At 36.2% G+C, this 22205-nt stretch overlaps 1 protein-coding gene across 1 annotated transcript in view; it reads left to right on the plus strand.

Annotated features, from left to right (window-relative positions):
• The first annotated feature begins 820 nt into the window (after positions 1 to 820).
• Positions 821 to 22205, plus strand: part of fgf14 (fibroblast growth factor 14) — a 366219-nt gene continuing 344834 nt past the window's right edge. Inside the window, exon 1 of the mRNA XM_061970760.2 lies at positions 821 to 1356. Coding sequence (XP_061826744.2) covers positions 1266 to 1356 — 91 coding nt within the window. The 5' untranslated portion in view covers positions 821 to 1265. The remainder of the gene's footprint in view (positions 1357 to 22205) is intronic.

The raw sequence follows: 22205 nt of genomic DNA on the forward strand, positions 1-22205 counted from the left end.
CAAAGGGCAGCCTTGGCGGAGTCCAACCCTCACCGGAAACGTGTCCGACTTACTGCCGGCAATGCGAACTCACTATTTCAAAATAAAAGCTTTATTTGGAATCACCTCTCTGCATCTGAGTCCCTTCCTCCGCCCAAGCCTGACAAGTCTGTCATAACGTTTTTTAGCATTCAAATCAGACTTTATTGTGAGGTTTTGTATTAGTGTTCCTAAAAATAGATATGCCGGCACCCAGACACTTTTTTCCCTCTAAATGTGGCCCCCGAGTCAAAAATAATTGAAATTTTTGACTTTTAATCTTAACGGGCTGCATGTGGCCCACGGGCCGTATTTTGCCCAGGTCTGCAAGTATATCCAGTGCATGCTCACTATGTATGAACATGTGATGCGCAGCAGCAGCAGCATCACTCCGACATGACGGGGCACAAACCACGTGTTTACGTAATGGACCCCTCCTCCTACTCCACCTCCTCTTCACCATCCTCCTCCTCTTTTTTTTCTCTCCCCCCAACACCGGCTGATACGGGGGTCCCTTTTTTTTTTTTTTTTTGTAACATTTTTTTTTTTTTTTTTTACATTACCCGGACAATTCAGTAATTCTTAGGGTGCGCGCGCGCGCGTGCGCGGAGATGCGAGTGCACGCACGCAGCGGGGAGGCGATGCGAGCCAGCAAGTGCATCTCCGGCTCAGACGCATCGGTGCGGGACTGCTTGAGACACGCAAACTGCGGTGTCTGATTCGGACTTGGGGTGGGTGGAGGGGGGGAAGGGTGGGGTGCACATAGGATATATGCATCCTCCCCCTGGCTGCTGATCTTCTTCTCGTCTTCCTTTTACAACAACCAAAAAAAAAAAACCCCCAACAACAACAAACACAACACACACTCTCAAAGGCTCGGGAAGCTCGTATTGTTTTAGTTGTGCGCGCGGGAGCGAGCTTGCGCGCGCGCGCGCGTGTGTGTGTGTGCATGTGTGTGCGCGTGCTTCCTGGCGTCTCCTCCCCGGTGCGACACATGCAATTAAAAGAGTACATTTTCTATGATCGAGAAGAAGAAGAAGAAGAGGAGGAAGAAGAAGAAGAAGAAGAAGAAGGATATTTCCTGTTTCCTATATGATACACCCGGCAGCCTCATCCTGGAGGACTGGTCCAGCTGTGCCGCTGTTATCCTCACTACTACTAATATTCCTCTTATTGTGGTTATGCAACGGCAAGGATCTCGTCGCTACTTGGCTGCCTGAGCCGCCGGATTTCGCCCGGATCAATCAATGTGGTTTCTTTGGAACATTTTCAGCAAAGGAACGCATATGCTGCAGTGTCTTTGTGGCAAGAGTCTCAAGAAAAACAAGAATCCAAGTGGTAAGGCACTGTTTTGACGCTATTTGTGCAGCTATGTCATCACACACACACACACACACACATACTAGGGGAGGAACTTATTCTGTGCACCTTTTGGGAGGAAGAGGATGAGGTGGTGGTGGGGGTGCAGGAAAGGGGGGGGGGGGGGGGTATTCACCAGTACCAACTTTTAATAAGTGGAGTTATTACAGGTGATGCTGCAGCACTCTCCATGAAGTACCCCCCCTTCACCAAGTCAGCTGCATTGGCCCAAAAAAAAAAAAAAAAAAAAAAAAGAAGCAATGCAGGGTTTTTTTTTTGTGTAAGGGTAGAAGTGCTAATGCTAATGACAACAGGCTGCATGTTGTTGGCGATGTAGTGTGTGTGTGTGTCGTGTAGTGCGACTTGTTACTTCATGCCCTGGCGAATGGAAGATGATGAGCTCAGCATCAGCAGCACTACACACACACACACACACACACACTCTCTCACACACACGCCGCAACTGCACCACATCTGACACTGCAGGAGAATCTGTGAAACACACACAGGGACAAGGTATAATATAAGGCAGAGTGATCACACACACACGCACACACACACACACACACACACACACACACACACACACACACACACACACACACACACACGCACACACATTCCTGTATTTGTTACCTTCTTGAGACCTCCGAATAATGCCTACCTCTTTAGGACCACCCTTTCCAGATATATAAAGATGTGTATTTACAAAATGAATAATATATACATACAATGCCAATATAAAATTTCACAAGAAAAAAAGGTCACAATTTCACAAGAAAAACTTGGAATTTTGGCAGTGTTATAATAAAAGTCGTCATTTTACTCAACGCAAGTCAAAATTTTACAAGAAAAGCTTAACATTTGGGCAATTTTATGAAAAGAGTCGTAATTTTACTTGATAAAAGTCACAATTTAGAAGAAAACTTGAACATTTTGCCAATATTATAATAATAATCGGAATTTCACTTGGCAAAATTATGACAAAAGTCATCATTTTACTGTAGACGCTTACTGTTAATGGGTTTTTTCGGGGATGAATAGGGAAGGGAATATATTGCTGCCTTTGCACCAGTCAATGTTTACTTTTGTACGCATATTAAATCAACAAAAAAATCTTGACTTTGGAGCAATGTTCACAGACTCTAGTATTTGGCTCTCTAATAGATGCAATAGTTTTCCGTATTGGGACCATGATTTAGGTCCTAACTTGTTCACCGGTCCTCTTATGCAAGGTATTTTTCCTTGTTGATGTCTCAAGAAGGGTAGAAATACAAGAACACATACACACACACACACAAACACACACACACACGCACACACATTCCTGTATTTGTTACCTTCTTGAGACCTCCGAATAATGCCTACCTCTTTAGGACCACCCTTTCCAGATATATAAAGATGTGTATTTACAACATGAATAATATATACATACAATGCCGATATAAAATTTCACAAGAAAAAAAAAGTCACAATTTCACAAGAAAAACTTGGAATTTTGGCAGTGTTATAATAAAAGTCGTCATTTTACTCAACGCAAGTCAAAATTTTACAAGAGAAGCTTAACATTTTGGCAATTTTATGAAAAGAGTCGGAATTTTACTCGATAAAAGTCACAATTTAGAAGAAAACTTTAACATTTTGCCAATATTAGAAATACAAGAACACACACACACACACACGCACAAACACACGCACACACACTAACACACACGCACACACATTCCTGTATTTGTTACCTTCTTGAGACCTCCGAATAATGCCTACCTCTTTAGGACCACCCTTTCCAGATATATAAAGATGTGTATTTACAACATGAATAATATATACATACAATGCCACTATAAAATTTCACAAGAAAAAAGGTCACAATTTCACAAGAAAAACTTGGAATTTTGGCAGTGTTATAATAAAATAAATAATAATAAAAACGGAACATTTGTGCAATATTATGGTAAAAGTTGGAATTGTACTCAATAGCAGTCGCAATTTGACAAGAAAAGCTTAAAATTTTGGCAATTTTAAGAAATTTTACTCGACAAAAGTCCCAATTTATAAGGAAACTTTGCAAATTTGGCAACATTATAATATTTGGAATTTCACTTGGCAAAATTATGACAAAAGTCATCATTTTACTGTAGACGCTTACTGTTAATGGGTTTTTTCGGGGATGAATAGGGATGGGAATATATTGCTGCCTTTGCACCTGTCAATGTTTACTTTTGTATGGACATTAAATCAACAAAAAAATCTTGACTTTGGAGCAATGTTCACGGACTCTAGTATTTGGCTCTCTATTAGATGCAATAGTTTTCCGTATCGGGACCATGATTTCGGTCCTAACTTGTTCACACCTCCTCATATGGAAGGTATTTTTCCTTGTTGGTGTCTCAAGAAGGGTAGACATACAAGAACAAACACACACACAAACACATGCACACACACACACGCACACACATTCCTGTATTTGTTACCTTCTTGAGACCTCCGAATAATGCCTACCTCTTTAGGACCACCCTTTCCAGATATATAAAGATGTGTATTTACAACATGAATAATATATACATACAATGCCAATATAAAATTTCACAAGAAAAAAGGTCACAATTTCACAAGAAAAACTTGGAATTTTGGCAGTGTTATAATAAAAGTCGTCATTTTACTCAACGCAAGTCAAAATTTTACAAGAGAAGCTTAACATTTTGGCAATTTTATGAAAAGAGTTGTAATTTTATTCGATTAAAGTCACAATTTAGAAGAAAACTTTAACATTTTGCCAATATTATAATAATAATCGGAATTTCACTTGGCAAAATTATGACAAAAGTCATCATTTTGCTGTAGACGCTTACTGTTAATGGGTTTTTTCGGGGATGAATAGGGAAGGGAATATATTGCTGCCTTTGCACCTGTCAATGTTTACTTTTGTATGCACATTAAATCAACCAAAAATCTTGACTTTGGAGCAATGTTCACGGACTCTAGTATTTGGCTCTCTATTAGATGCAATAGTTTTCCGTATTGGGACCAAAATTGTTCACACCTCCTCATATGGAAGGTATTTTTCCTTGTCGATGTCTCAAGAACGGTAGACATACAAGAACACACACACACACACGCACACACACACACACACACACACACACGCACACAAACACACGCACACACACACACACGCACACACATTCCTGTATTTGTTACCTTCTTGAGACCTCCGAATAATGCCTACCTCTTTAGGACCACCCTTTCCAGATATATAAAGATGTGTATTTACAACATGAATAATATATACATACAATGCCAATATAACATTTCACAAGAAAAAAGGTCACAATTTCACAAGAAAAACTTGGAATTTTGGCAGTATTATAGTAAAAGTCGTCATTTTACTCAACGCAAGTCAAAATTTTACAAGAGAAGCTTAACATTTTGGCAATTTTATGAAAAGAGTCGGAATTTTACTCGATAAAAGTCACAATTTAGAAGAAAACTTTAACATTTTGCCAATATTAGAAATACAAGAAAACACACACACACACACACACAAACACACACACACACTCACACACACGCACACACACACACACACATTCCTGTATTTGTTACCATCTTGAGACCTCCGAATAATGCCTCCCTCTTTAGGACCACCCTTTCCAGATATATAAAGATGTGTATTTACAACATTAATAATATATACATACAATGCCAATATAAAATTTCACAAGAAAAAAGGTCACAATTTCACAAGAAAAACTTGGAATTTTGGCAGTATTATAATAAAAGTCGTCATTTTACTCAACGCAGGTCAAAATTTTACAAGAAGAGCTTAACATTTTGGCAATTTTAGGAAAAGAGTCGTAATTTTACTCGATTAAAGTCACAATTTAGAAGAAAACTTTAACATTTTGCCAATATTAGAAATACAAGAACACACACACACACACACACACACACACACACACACACACACACACACACACACACACACACACACACACACACACACACACACACACACACACACACACACACACACACACACACACACACACACACACACACACACACATTCCTGTATTTGTTACCTTTTTGAGACCTCCGAATAATGCCTACCTCTTTAGGACCACCCTTTCCAGATATATAAAGATGTGTATTTACAACATGAATAATATATACATACAATGCCACTATAAAATTTCACAAGAAAAAAGGTCACAATTTCACAAGAAAAACTTGGAATTTTGGCAGTATTATAATAAAAGTGTCATGTCTGTATTATCATGTTTTGTTTTAAGTCATGTTTTGTTTAGTTTCTGTCTTTTCACTCCCTTGTCTGGTCACCATAGCAACCATTAGTTTTCACCTGCCACGTCACGCACCTGTTTCACGTTTTGAGTCACGCACCCGCTTTCACTAATCATGTCCATAGTATTTAAGTTCATTCATTTTCTGTTGTTCGTCCTGACGACCTCACACCACATTTATGCTCTGTCCATTCCTCTAAGATCCTGCTTCATGTCCCTTGTCAAAGTAAGTTTTGGTTCCATGTTTATAGTCTTTTTGTTTTTCATAGTTTGTTCTCCGCCACTGTGCGCGCTTTGGTTTGATCCTTTGTTGTAGTTCTAGTGTTTCAATAAAAAAATGTACCTTCATTCCCGTCTCGCCCGTGCCAACTTTCCGTTGCATCCCGGAAAAGCAAACTCCCAAGATCAAGTCGTGACAAAAAGTCGTCATTTTACTCAACGCAAGTAAAAATTTTACAAGAAGAGCTTAACATTTTGGCAATTTTATGAAAAGAGTTGTAATTTTATTCGATTAAAGTCCGAATTTAGAAGAAAACTTTAACATTTTGCCAATATTATAATAATAATCGGAATTTCACTTGGCAAAATTATGACAAAAGTCATCATTTTACTGTAGACGCTAACTGTTAATGGGTTTTTTCGGGGATGAATAGGGAAGGGAATATATTGCTGCCTTTGCACCTGTCAATGTTTACTTTTGTATGCACATTAAATCAACCAAAAATCTTGACTTTGGAGCAATGTTCACGGACTCTAGTATTTGGCTCTCTATTAGATGCAATAGTTTTTCGTATTGGGACCATGATTTCGGTCCTAACTTGTTCACACCTCCTCATATGGAAGGTATTTTTCCTTGTTGATGTCTCAAGAAGGGTAGAAATACAAGAACACACACACACGCACACACATTCCTGTATTTGTTACCTTCTTGAGACCTTCGAATAATGCCTACCTCTTTAGGACCACCCTTTCCAGATATATAAAGATGTGTATTTACAACATGAATAATATATACATACAATGCCAATATAAAATTTCACAAGAAAAAAGGTCACAATTTCACAAGAAAAACTTGGAATTTTGGCAGTATTATAATAAAAGTCGTCATTTTACTCAACGCAAGTCAAAATTTTACAAGAAAAGCTTAACATTTGGGCAATTTTATGAAAAGAGTCGTAATTTTACTCGATTAAAGTCACAATTTAGAAGAAAACTTTAACATTTTGCCAATATTAGAAATACAAGAAAACACACACACACACACACACACACAACACACACACACACACACACACACACACACACACACACACACACACACACACACACACACACACACACACACACACACACATTCCTGTATTTGTTACCTTTTTGAGACCTCCGAATAATGCCTACCTCTTTAGGACCATCCTTTCTAGATATATAAAGATGTGTATTTACAACATGAATAATATATACATACAATGCCACTATAAAATTTCACAAGAAAAAAGGTCACAATTTCACAAGAAAAACTTGGAATTTTGGCAGTGTTATAATAAAATTAATAATAATAAAAACGGAACATTTGTGCAATATTATGGTAAAAGTTAGAATTTTACTCAATAACAGTCGCAATTTGACAAGAAAAGCTTAAAATTTTGGCAATTTTAAGAAATTTTACTCGACAAAAGTCCCAATTTATAAGGAAACTTTGCAAATTTGGCAACATTATAATAATATTTGGAATTTCACTTGGCAAAATTATGACAAAAGTCATCATTTTACTGTAGACGCTTACTGTTAATGGGTTTTTTCGGGGATGAATAGGGAAGGGAATATATTGCTGCCTTTGCACCTGTCAATGTTTACTTTTGTATGGACATTAAATCAACCAAAAATCTTGACTTTGGAGCAATGTTCACGGACTCTAGTATTTGGCTCTCTATTAGATGCAATAGTTTTCCGTATTGGGACCATGATTTAGGTCCTAACTTGTTCACCGGTCCTCTTATGCAAGGTATTTTTCCTTGTTGATGTCTCAAGAAGGGTAGAAATACAAGAACACACACACACACACACACACACACAAACACACACACGCACACACATTCCTGTATTTGTTACCTTCTTGAGACCTCCGAATAATGCCTACCTCTTTAGGACCACCCTTTCCAGATATATAAAGATGTGTATTTACAACATGAATAATATATACATACAATGCCAATATAAAATTTCACAAGAAAAAAGGTCACAATTTCACAAGAAAAACTTGGAATTTTGGCAGTATTTTAATGAAATAAATAATAATTAAAACGGAACATTTGTGCAATATTATGGTAAAAGTTGGAATTTTACTCAATAACAGTCGCAATTTGACAAGAAAAGCTTAAAATTTTGGCAATTTTAAGAAATTTTACTCGACAAAAGTCCCAATTTATAAGGAAACTTTGCAAATTTGGCAACATTATAATAATATTTGGAATTTCACTTGGCAAAATTATGACAAAAGTCATCATTTTACTGTAGACGCTAACTGTCAATGGGTTTTTTCGGGGATGAATAGGGAAGGGAATATATTGCTGCCTTTGCACCTGTCAATGTTTACTTTTGTATGCACATAAAATCAACCAAAAATCTTGACTTTGGAGCAATGTTCACGGACTCTAGTCTTTGGCTCTCTATTAGATGCAATAGTTTTCCGTATTGGGACCATGATTTAGGTCCTAACTTGTTCACACCTCCTCATATGGAAGGTATTTTTCCCTTGTTGATGTCTCAAGAAGGGTAGAAATACAAGAACACACACACACACACACACACAAACACACACACACACACGCACACACATTCCTGTATTTGTTACCTTCTTGAGACCTCCGAATAATGCCTACCTCTCTAGGACCACCCTTTCCAGATATATAAAGATGTGTATTTACAACATGAATAATATATACATACAATGCCAATATAAAATTTCACAAGAAAAAAGGTCACAATTTCACAAGAAAAACTTGGAATTTTGGCAGTATTATAATAAAAGTCGTCATTTTACTCAACGCAAGTCAAAATTTTACAAGAAAAGCTTAACATTTGGGCAATTTTAGGAAAATAGTCGTAATTTTATTCGATTAAAGTCACAATTTAGAAGAAAACTTTAACATTTTGCCAATATTATAATAATAATCGGAATTTCACTTGGCAAAATTATGACAAAAGTCATCATTTTACTGTAGACGCTAACTCTTAATGGGTTTTTTCGGGGATGAATAGGGAAGGGAATATATTGCTGCCTTTGCACCTGTCAATGTTTACTTTTGTATGCACATTAAATCAACCAAAAATCTTGACTTTGGAGCAATGTTCACGGACTCTAGTATTTAGCTCTCTATTAGATGCAATAGTTTTCCGTATTGGGACCATGATTTAGGTCCTAACTTGTTCACACCTCCTCATATGGAAGGTATTTTTCCTTGTTGATGTCTCAAGAAGGGTAGAAATACAAGAACACACACACACACAAACACACAAACACACACACACACACACACACATTCCTGTATTTGTTACCTTCTTGAGACCTCCGAATAATGCCTACCTCTTTAGGACCACCCTTTCCAGATATATAAAGATGTGTATTTACAACATGAATAATATATACATACAATGCCAATATAAAATTTCACAAGAAAAAAGGTCACAATTTCACAAGAAAAACTTGGAATTTTGGCAGCATTATAATAAAAGTCGTCATTTTACTCAACGCAAGTCAAAATTTTACAAGAAAAGCTTAACATTTTGGCAATTTTATGAAAAGAGTTGTAATTTTATTCGATTAAAGTCACAATTTAGAAGAAAACTTTAACATTTTGCCAATATTATAATAATAATCGGAATTTCACTTGGCAAAATTATGACAAAAGTCATAATTTTACTGTAGACGCTAACTGTTAATGGGTTTTTTCGGGGATGAATAGGGAAGGGAATACATTGCTGCCTTTGCACCTGTCAATGTTTACTTTTGTATGCACATTAAATCAACAAAAAATCTTGACTTTGGAGCAATGTTCACGGACTCTAGTATTTGGCTCCCTATTAGATGCAATAGTTTTCCGTATTGGGACCATGATTTCGGTCCTAACTTGTTTACACCTCCTCATATGGAAGGTATGTTTCCTTGTTGATGTCTCAAGAAGGGTAGAAATACAAGAACACACACACACACACAAACACACGCACACAGACACACGCACACACATTCCTGTATTTGTTACCTTCTTGAGACCTCCGAATAATGCCTACCTCTTTAGGACCACCCTTTCCAGATATATAAAGATGTGTATTTACAACATGAATAATATATACATACAATGCCAATATAAAATTTCACAAGAAAAAAGGTCACAATTTCACAAGAAAAACTTGGAATTTTGGCAGCGTTATAATAAAAGTCGTCATTTTACTCAACGCAAGTCAACATTTTACAAGAGAAGCTTAACATTTTGGCAATTTTAGGAAAAGAGTCGTAATTTTATTCGATTAAAGTCACAATTTAGAAGAAAACTTTAACATTTTGCCAATATTATAATAATAATCGGAATTTCACTTGGCAAAATTATGACAAAAGTCATCATTTTACTGTAGACGCTAACTGTTAATGGGTTTTTTCAGGGATGAATAGGGAAGGGAATATATTGCTGCCTTTGCACTTGTCAATGTTTACTTTTGTATGCACATTAAATCAACAAAAAATCTTGACTTTGGAGCAATGTTCACGGACTCTAGTATTTGCCTCTCTATTAGATGCAATAGTTTTCCGTATTGGGACCATGATTTCGGTCCTAACTTGTTCACACCTCCTCATATGGAAGGTATTTTTCCTTGTTGATGTCTCAAGAAGGGTAGACATACAAGAACACACACACACACACACACACACACACGCACACACCCATGCACACACATTCCTGTATTTGTTACCTTCTTGAGACCTCCGAATAATGCCTACCTCTTTAGGACCACCCTTTCCAGCTATATAAAGATGTGTATTTACAACATGAATAATATATACATACAATGCCAATATAAAATTTCACAAGAAAAAAGGTCACAATTTCACAAGAAAAACTTGGAATTTTTGGCAGTGTTATAATAAAATAAATAATAATAAAAACGGAACATTTGTGCAATATTATGGTAAAAGTTGGAATTTTACTCAATAACAGTCGCAATTTGACAAGAAAAGCTTAAAATTTTGGCAATTTTAAGAAATTTTACTCGACAAAAGTCCCAATTTATAAGGAAACTTTGCAAATTTGGCAACATTATAATAATATTTGGAATTTCACTTGGCAAAATTATGACAAAAGTCATCATTTTACTGTAGACGCTTACTGTTAATGGGTTTTTTCGGGGATGAATAGGGAAGGGAATATATTGCTGCCTTTGCACCTGTCAATGTTTACTTTTGTATGGACATTAAATCAACCAAAAATCTTGACTTTGGAGCAATGTTCACGGACTCTAGTATTTGGCTCTCTATCAGATGCAATAGTTTTCCGTATTGGGACCATGATTTCGGTCCTAACTTGTTCACACCTCCTCATATGGAAGGTAATTTTCCTTGTTGATGTCTGAAGAAGAGTAGAAATACAAGAACACACACACACACACACACACACACACACACACACACACACACACACACACACACACACACACACACACACACACGCACACACATTCCTGTATTTGTTACCTTCTTGAGACCTCCGAATAATGCCTACCTCTTTAGGACCACCCTTTCCAGATATATAAAGATGTGTATTTACAACATGAATAATATATACATACAATGCCAATATAAAATTTCACAAGAAAAAAGGTCACAATTTCACAAGAAAAACTTGGAATTTTAATAATAATAATAAAATAAATAATAATAAAAACGGAACATTTGTGCAATATTATGGTAAAAGTTGGAATTTTACTCAATAGCAGTCGCAATTTGACAAGAAAAGCTTAACATTTGGGCAATTTTATGAAAAGAGTTGTAATTTTATTCGATTAAAGTCACAATTTAGAAGAAAACTTTAACATTTTGCCAATATTATAATAATAATCGGAATTTCACTTGGCAAAATTATGACAAAAGTCATCATTTTACTGTAGACGCTAACTGTTAATGGGTTTTTTTCGGGGATGAATAGGGAAGGGAATATATTGCTGCCTTTGCACCTGTCAATGTTTACTTTTGTACGCACATTAAATCAACAAAAAATCTTGACTTTGGAGCAATGTTCACGGACTCTAGTATTTGGCTCTCTATTAGATGCAATAGTTTTCCGTATTGGGACCATGATTTAGGTCCTAAACTTGTTCACACCTTCTCATATGGAAGGTATTTTTCCTTGTTGATGTCTCAAGAAGGGTAGAAATACAAGAACACACACACACACACACACACACACACACACACACACACACACACACACACACACACACACACACACACACACACGCACACACATTCCTGTATTTGTTACCTTCTTGAGACCTCCGAATAATGCCTACCTCTTTAGGACCACCCTTTCCAGATGTATAAAGATGTGTATTTACAACATGAATAATACATACATACAATGCCAATATAAAATTTCACAAGAAAAAAGGTCAGAATTTCACAAGAAAAACTTGGAATTTTGGCAGTATTATAATAAAATAAATAATAATAAAAACGGAACATTTGTGCAATATTATGGTAAAAATTTGAATTTTACTCAATAACAGTCGCAATTTGACAAGAAAAGCTTAAAATTTTGGCAATTTTATGAAAAGAGTCGGCATTTTACTCGACAAAAGTCCCAATTTATAAGGAAACTTTACAAATTTGGCAACATTATAATAATATTTGGAATTTCACTTGGCAAAATTATGACAAAAGTCATCATTTTACTGTCGACGCTAACTGTTAATGGGTTTTTTCGGGGATGAATAGGGAAGGGAATATATTGCTGCCTTTGCACCTGTCAATGTTTACTTTTGTATGCACATTAAATCAACAAAAAATCTTGACTTTGGAGCAATGTTCACGGACTCTAGTATTTGGCTCTCTATTAGATGCAATAGTTTTCCGTATTGGGACCATGATTTAGGTCCTAACTTGTTCACCGGTCCTCTTATGCAAGGTATTTTTCCTTGTTGATGTCTCAAGAAGGGTAGAAATACAAGAACACATACACACACACACACACACACACACACACACACACACACACACACACACACACACACACACACACACACACACACACACACACGCACACACGCACACACATTCCTGTATTTGTTACCTTCTTGAGACCTCCGAATAATGCCTCCCTCTTTAGGACCACCCTTTCCAGATATGTAAAGATGTGTATTTACAACATGAATAATATATACATACAATGCCACTATAAAATTTCACAAGAAAAAAGGTCAAAATTTCACAAGAAAAACTTGGAATTTTGGCAGTATTATAACAAAAGTCGTCATTTTACTCAACGCAAGTCAAAATTTTACAAGAAAAGCTTAACATTTGGGCAATTTTATGAAAAGAGTCGTAATTTTATTCGATTAAAGTCACAATTTAGAAGAAAACTTTAACATTTTGCCAATATTATAATAATAATCGGGATTTCACTTGGCAAAATGATGACAAAAGTCATCATTTTACTGTAGACGCTTACTGTTAATGGGTTTTTTCGGGGATGAATAGGGAAGGGAATATATTGCTGCCTTTGCACCTGTCAATGTTTACTTTTGTATGCACATTAAATCAACAAAAAATCTTGACTTTGGAGCAATGTTCACGGACTCTAGTATTTGGCTCTCTATTAGATGCAATAGTTTTCCGTATTGGGACCATGATTTCGGTCCTAACTTGTTCACACCTCCTCATATGGAAGGTATTTTTCCTTGTTGATGTCTCAAGAAGGGTAGAAATACAAGAACACACACACACACACACAGACAAACACACTCACACACACACGCACACAAATACCTGTATTTGTTTCCTTCTTGAGACCTCCAAATAATGCCTACCTCTTTAGGACCACCCTTTCCAGATATATAAAGATGTGTATTTACAACATGAATAATATATACATACAATGCCAATATAAAATTTCACAAGAAAAAAAGGTCACAATTTCACAAGAAAAACTTGGAATTTTGGCAGTGTTATAATAAAATAAATAATAATAAAAACGGAACATTTGTGCAATATTATGGTAAAAGTTGGAATTTCACTCAATAACAGTCGCAATTTGACAAGAAAAGCTTAAAATTTTGGCAATTTTATGAAAAGAGTCGTAATTTTACTCGACAAAAGTCCCAATTTATAAGGAAACTTTACAAATTTGGCAACATTATAATAATAATCGGAATTTCACTTGGCAAAATTATGACAAAAGTCATCATTTTACTGTAGACGCTAACTGTTAATGGGTTTTTTCAGGGATGAATAGGGAAGGGAATATATTGCTGCCTTTGCACCTGTCAATGTTTACTTTTGTATGCACATTAAATCAACCAAAAATCTTGACATTGGAGCAATGTTCACGGACTCTAGTATTTGCCTCTCTATTAGATGCAATAGTTTTCCGTATTGGGACCATGATTTCGGTCCTAACTTGTTCACACCTCCTCATATGGAAGGTATTTTTCCTTGTTGATGTCTCAAGAAGGGTAGAAATACAAGAACACACACACACACACACACACACACACACACACACACACACACACACACACACACACACACACACACACACACACACACACACACACACACATTCCTGTATTTGTTACCTTCTTGAGACCTCCGAATAATGCCTACCTCTTTAGGACCACCCTTTCCAGATATATAAAGATGTGTATTTACAACATGAATAATATATACATACAATGCCAATATAAAATTTCACAAGAAAAAAGGTCACAATTTCACAAGAAAAACTTGGAATTTTTGGCAGTGTTATAATAAAATAAATAATAATAAAAACGGAACATTTGTGCAATATTATGGTAAAAGTTGGAATTTTACTCAATAGCAGTCGTAATTTGACAAGAAAAGCTTAAAATTTTGGCAATTTTATGAAAAGAGTCGGCATTTTACTCGACAAAAGTCCCAATTTATAAGGAAACTTTACAAATTTGGCAACATTATAATAATATTTGGAATTTCACTTGGCAAAATTATGACAAAAGTCATCATTTTACTGTCGACGCTAACTGTTAATGGGTTTTTTCGGGGATGAATAGGGAAGGGAATATATTGCTGCCTTTGCACCTGTCAATGTTTACTTTTGTATGCACATTAAATCAACCAAAAATCTTGACATTGGAGCAATGTTCACGGACTCTAGTATTTGCCTCTCTATTAGATGCAATAGTTTTCCGTATTGGGACCATGATTTCGGTCCTAACTTGTTCACACCTCCTCATATGGAAGGTATTTTTCCTTGTTGATGTCTCAAGAAGGGTAGAAATACAAGAACACACACACACACACACACACACACACACACACACACACACACACACACACACACACACACACACACACACACACACACACACACACACACATTCCTGTATTTGTTACCTTCTTGAGACCTCCGAATAATGCCTACCTCTTTAGGACCACCCTTTCCAGATATATAAAGATGTGTATTTACAACATGAATAATATATACATACAATGCCAATATAAAATTTCACAAGAAAAAAGGTCACAATTTCACAAGAAAAACTTGGAATTTTTGGCAGTGTTATAATAAAATAAATAATAATAAAAACGGAACATTTGTGCAATATTATGGTAAAAGTTGGAATTTTACTCAATAGCAGTCGTAATTTGACAAGAAAAGCTTAAAATTTTGGCAATTTTATGAAAAGAGTCGGCATTTTACTCGACAAAAGTCCCAATTTATAAGGAAACTTTACAAATTTGGCAACATTATAATAATATTTGGAATTTCACTTGGCAAAATTATGACAAAAGTCATCATTTTACTGTCGACGCTAACTGTTAATGGGTTTTTTCGGGGATGAATAGGGAAGGGAATATATTGCTGCCTTTGCACCTGTCAATGTTTACTTTTGTATGCACATTAAATCAACAAAAAATCTTGACTTTGGAGCAATGTTCACGGACTCTAGTATTTGGCTCTCTATTAGATGCAATAGTTTTCCGTATTGGGACCATGATTTAGGTCCTAACTTGTTCACACCTTCTCATATGGAAGGTATTTTTCCTTGTTGATGTCTCAAGAAGGGTAGAAATACAAGAACACACACACACACACACACAAACACACACACACACACACGCACACACATTCCTGTATTTGTTACCTTCTTGAGACCTCCGAATAATGCCTACCTCTTTAGGACCACCCTTTCCAGATATATAAAGATGTGTATTTACAACATGAATAATATATACATACAATGCCACTATACAATTTCACAAGAAAAAAGGTCACAATTTCACAAGAAAAACTTGGAATTTTGGCAGTGTTATAATAAAATAAATAATAATAAAAACGGAACATTTGTGCAATATTATGGTAAAAGTTGGAATTTTACTCAATAACAGTCGCAATTTGACAAGAAAAGCTTAAAATTTTGGCAATTTTATGAAAAGAGTCGGAATTTTACTCGACAAAAGTCACAATTTATAAGGAGACTTTACAAATTTGGCAACATTATAATAATAATCGGAATTTCACTTGGCAAAATTATGACAAAAGTCATCATTTTACTGTAGACGCTTACTGTTAATTGTTTCTTTCGGGGATGAATAGGGAAGGGAATATATTGCTGCCTTTGCACCTGTCAATGTTTACTTTTGTATGCACATTAAATCAACCAAAAATCCTGACTTTGGAGCAATGTTCACGGACTCTCCAGACGTTTGAGCATGTTTTTATTATATAGGGATTAGGCTACTTGTTAGCGACATTAGCATGATTCCAAGTAGCATTAAGTCTCTCCAAAATACCAAAACACAACTTATTTTGTCCCAAAATGCCACCACTAGCATTGTTTTGTATGCACTTTAGCTAATGTTTCAATCTCTATCTCACCTTTAAAGTATAGCAAGACGTTTGAGCATGTTTTTATTATATAGGGATTAGGCTACTTGTTAGCGACATTAGCATGATTCCAAGTAGCATTAAGTCTCTCCAAAATACCAAAACACAACTTATTTTGTCCCAAAATGCCACCACTAGCATTGTTTTGTATGCACTTTAGCTATTGTTTCAATCTCTAGCTCACCTTTAAAGTATAGCAAGACGTTTGAGCATGTTTACATTATATAGGGATTAGGCTACTTGTTAGCGACATTAGCATGATTCCAAGTAGCAGTAAGTCTCTCCAAAATACCAAAACACAACTTATTTTGTCCCAAAATGCCACCACTCGCATTGTTTTGTATGCACTTCAGCTAATCTTTCAATCTTTAGCTCACCTTTAAAGTATAGCAAGACGTTTGAGCATGTTTACATTATATAGGGTATAGGCTACTTGTTAGCGACATTAGCATGATTCCAAGTAGCATTAAGTCTCTCCAAAATACCAAACCACAACTTATTTTGTCCCAAAATGCCACCACTAGCATGGTTTTGTATGCACATTAGCTAATGTTTCTTAAAGTATAGCAAGGCGTTTGAGCATGTTTTTATTATATAGGGATTAGGCTACTTGTTAGCGACATTAGCATGATTCCAAATAGCAGTCAGTCTCTCCAAAATTCCAAAACACAACTTATTTTGTCCCAAAATGCCACCGCTAGCATTGTTTTGTATGCACTTTAGCTAATGTTTCAATGTTTTGCTCACCTTTAAAGTATAGCAAGACGTTTGAGCATGTTTTTATTATATAGGGATTAGGCTACTTGTTAGCGACATTAGCATGATTCCAAGTAGCAGTAAGTCTCTCCAAAATACCAAAACACAACTTATTTTGTCCCAAAATGCCACCACTAGCATTGTTTTGTATGCACTTTAGCTATTGTTTCAATCTCTAGCTCACCTTTAATGTATAGCAAGACGTTTGAGCATGTTTTTATTATATAGGGTATAGGCTACTTGTTAGCGACATTAGCATGATTCCAAGTAGCAGTAAGTATCTCCAAAATACCAAAACACAACTTATTTTGTCCCAAAATGCCACCACTCGCATTGTTTTGTATGCACTTTAGCTAATCTTTCAATCTTTAGCTCACCTTTAAAGTATAGCAAGACGTTTGAGCATGTTTTTATTATATAGGGATTAGGCTACTTGTTAGCGACATTAGCATGATTCCAAGTAGCATTAAGTCTCTCCAAAATACCAAAACACAACTTATTTTGTCCCAAAATGCCACCACTCGCATTGTTTTGTATGCACTTTAGCTAATCTTTCAATCTTTAGCTCACCTTTAAAGTATAGCAAGACGTTTGAGTATGTTTACATTATAAAGGGATTAGGCTACTTGTTAGCAACATTAGCATGATTCCAAGTAGCAGTAAGTCTCTCCAAAATGCCAAAACACAACTTATTTTGTCCCAAAATGCCACCACTCGCATTGTTTTGTATGCACTTTAGCTAATCTTTCAATCTTTAGCTCACCTTTAAAGTATAGCAAGACGTTTGAGTATGTTTACATTATAAAGGGATTAGGCTACTTGTTAGCGACATTAGCATGATTCCAAGTAGCAGTAAGTCTCTCCAAAATACCAAAACACAACTTATTTTGTCCCAAAATGCCACCACTAGCATTGTTTTGTATGCACTTTAGCTATTGTTTCAATCTCTAGCTCACCTTTAAAGTATAGCAAAACGTTTGAGCATGTTTTTATTATATAGGGATTAGGCTACTTGTTAGCGACATTAGCATGATTCCAAGTAGCATTAAGTCTCTCCAAAATACCAAAACACAACTTATTTTGTCCCAAAATGCCAGTACTGGCATTGTTTTGTATGCACTTTAGCTAATGTTTCAATGTTTTGCTCACCTTTAAAGTATAGCAAGACGTTTGAGCATGTTTACATTATATAGGGTATAGGCTACTTGTTAGCGACATTAGCATGATTCCAAGTAGCATTAAGTCTCTCCAAAATACCAAAACAACTTATTTTGTCCCAAAATGCCATCACTAGCATTGTTTTGTATGCACTTTAGCTATTGTTTCAATCTTTAGCTCACCTTTAAAGTATAGCAAGACGTTTGAGCATGTTTACATTATATAGGGATTAGGCTACTTGTTAGCAACATTAGCATGATTCCAAGTATCATTAAGTCTCTCCAAAATAACAAAACACAACTTATTGGATCTACACCTGACATCTACTGTAATGATACCAAGTACAGGAGCGTATCTAGTCGATACTACTTTGATTACGTTGACATTTTTTGGCATCACAAAATCTTCTTTCGTTTTTTAAATGTATATTATGTTTATAAAGTCAGTAAATATGTCCCTGGACACATGAATATGACCAATGTATGATCCTGTAACGACTTGGTATCGGATTGATACCCAAATGTGTGGTATCATCCAAAACTAATGTAAAGTATCAAAGAAGAGAAGAACAAGTGATTATTACATTTTAACAGAAGTGTAGATAGAACATGTTAAAAGAGAAAGTAAGCAGACAAGTAGATTAATAATCCATTTTTTACAGCTTGTCCTTCATAATGTGTACAAAATAATAGGTGTATAAATGACACAATATGTTACTGCATACGACTAATTAGGAGTCTTTGTTTGTTTACTTACTACTAAAAGACAAGTTGTCTTGTATGTTCACTATTTTATTTAAGGACAAACTTGCAATAATAAACATATGTTTAATGTACCCTAAGATTTTTTGTTAAAATAAAGCCAATAATGCAATTTTTTGTGGTCCCCTTTATTTAGAAAAGTATCGAAAAGTATCGAAAAGTATCAAAAATGATTTTGGTACCGGTACCAAAATATTGGTATCGGGACAACACTAGTTTAAAGATGTGTAGCGAAGCCTGTTTTTATAATGAAAAATTAAAAACCGAGCAGAAAGTGCTTCTTTACAAAGCGATGATATTTTTCTCATGGTTGATGGACTGTTAGAAGACCATGAAAAAGTAAATTTTGCACAATAAGAGAACTTGAATCTTCTTAATCGATGCAAAAATACGCCGCATATTTCTGCCGTTTTCTGCCACTTGCGGACGACATCAGCGCCTCCTTCGAGCAATCTGTCATGACTTGGTTCTGGGTGTCTGCTTTTCCGGGATGCAACGGAAAGTTGGCACGGGCGAGACGGGAATGAAGGTACATGATTTATTTATATTTATCAAAAAAAAAAGAGGAATAAACAAAAAGCGCGCACAGAGGTGGAGAATAAACTATGAAACCAAAAGACTACAGCAAAAAAGTACAAACAAAAAACACGCACAATGGCGGAGAACAAACTATGAAACCAAAAAGACTATAAACATGGAACAAAAACTTACTTGGCTTGGACAGAAATAGTTGCTTGAGGGATTGACATGGAAAGAAGTATCAGGCATGCAGGGCCGGCCCGTGGCATAGGCCGTATAGGCAAATGCTAAGGGCGCCGTCCATCAGGGGGCGCCACGCCAGTGCCACAAATGTTGGAGAAAAAAAAAATAAAAATTGGTATTATTATTTCTAAATACAAAAAATAATCCCACGTTAATTAAAATGCAAAGTAAACCCTATTTAATAGAAAAATTATTTGTTACAACATTACCCCCCCCCCCCCCCCCCCCGCACGGTGCGCCCCCTCCCTTCCCGTATCATGACTCTTTTTGGACGTCACCACATCAAAAAATCAACACAAGATGTCAAAACGGCCAAAACTGTCAGGTGCCCAGGGAAGAAAAAAGAGAAAAGAAGAGGAGTAGAAACGAGAAAAGACAGAGTTAGCAGGTAGGTAACGTTAGCCTACATGAAATTATTTGTCTGTTACAGAATGTGATAGTAACCTGGCTTTTTAGCATTAAGCTAATGTTACATGATTCGGCAATTGCTAATCAATAAATAGCTAGTTCTGTTTTAACGTCGGGTTAATATTGTGGAGGGGGCTAAATTGTTATGGAAAATAATAATGTAACGTTAGGTAATTACAGTACTCCCACCTTACATTCCTCAGGGACATTTGTATTAGATCTTTTAAGCAGGTGTTTTTTGTTTACATTATTGCCTTCTGGTTAGCTAATGTTTTCCCTGCAGGTAATAGTCACTTTTCCACCCCTTTATATATTAGGTATAGTTGTAAGTAAAAAAAAAAGGTCAAAGACAAAGCTATTCGGGTTCTTGTGAGTATATACACTTCACTGCCGATGTGGGGGGGGGCACCTAAAATCTTGCCTAGGGCGCCAGATTGATTAGGGCCGGGCCTGCAGGCATGGACAGAGCATAAATGTGGTGAGGTCGTCAGAAAGACAAACTGAAAAACACTGAACTTAAATACTACAGACATGATTAACGAAAACAGGTGCGTGACTCAAGACGTGAAACAGGTGCGTGACGTGACAGGTGAAAACTAATGGGTTGCTATGGTGACAATCAAGAGTGCACAATGAGTCCAAACGTGGAACAGGTGAAACTAATGGGGTAATCATGCAAACAAGACAAGGGAGTGAAAAGCCAGAAACTAAACAAAACATGACTTAAAACAAAACATGATTACACAGACATGACACAATCGCAGCAACCTGTCATTCACGAGCCCTCGTTTTTGGCTTTCATTGCCGCTGACCGGTTAATTTGCTGCCGCTTGGCTATTAATTCAATTAAATCATCATGGAGGGATGGCGCTCCGGTGAGTTTGGAGTGACGAGGCAGACGTCGCCTGGAAACTTTGCAAATGTCACTTATGGCCGCAGTGATCTAATGGGGTCAGTAACGTGGCCAACGTTGGAGAAGGTTATGTCATCAAATGTTCTCAGCAATAAAGGTTGGAGATCAGGATGGACATCACGTGATCGCATTTGCTGCGGTAGAAGGTGGCCTCAGGTTGCCGTGACGATTACAGCGTTTACAGTAGTTTAAGTACCATTTCATTTGGTATACAACCACACTGCAAAAAGTGAAATCTAAGTAAGATGAAATATCCAAATAAGGCTGATATTTGCTTATTTTCTGTCTGATAAGATAATTCTTCTCACGAAGCAGATTTTATGTTAGAGTGTTTTACTTGTTTTAAGTGTCCTAAATGATCTCAGTAAGATATTACAGCTTGTTGCTGAGATTTGATGACCTATATTGAGTAAAACATGCTTGAAACTAGAATATCAAGTGTTGCAAAGCTGTGTCATCAACACTCACAAGTATAAAACTACTTTTTTTAAAGTAATCATTTCTTATTTCAAGCATGAAAAAAAAAAAATCATGACTTTGACACAATTGTGTCTCATAATTAAAACAGGCTACAAAGTAAACAAAAACAGAATGCTGGACGACAGCAAAGACTTACTGTGGAGCAAAGACAAAG

Source organism: Nerophis lumbriciformis, linkage group LG13, assembly GCF_033978685.3.
Source record: "Nerophis lumbriciformis linkage group LG13, RoL_Nlum_v2.1, whole genome shotgun sequence".
Lineage (NCBI taxonomy): Eukaryota > Metazoa > Chordata > Actinopteri > Syngnathiformes > Syngnathidae > Nerophis > Nerophis lumbriciformis.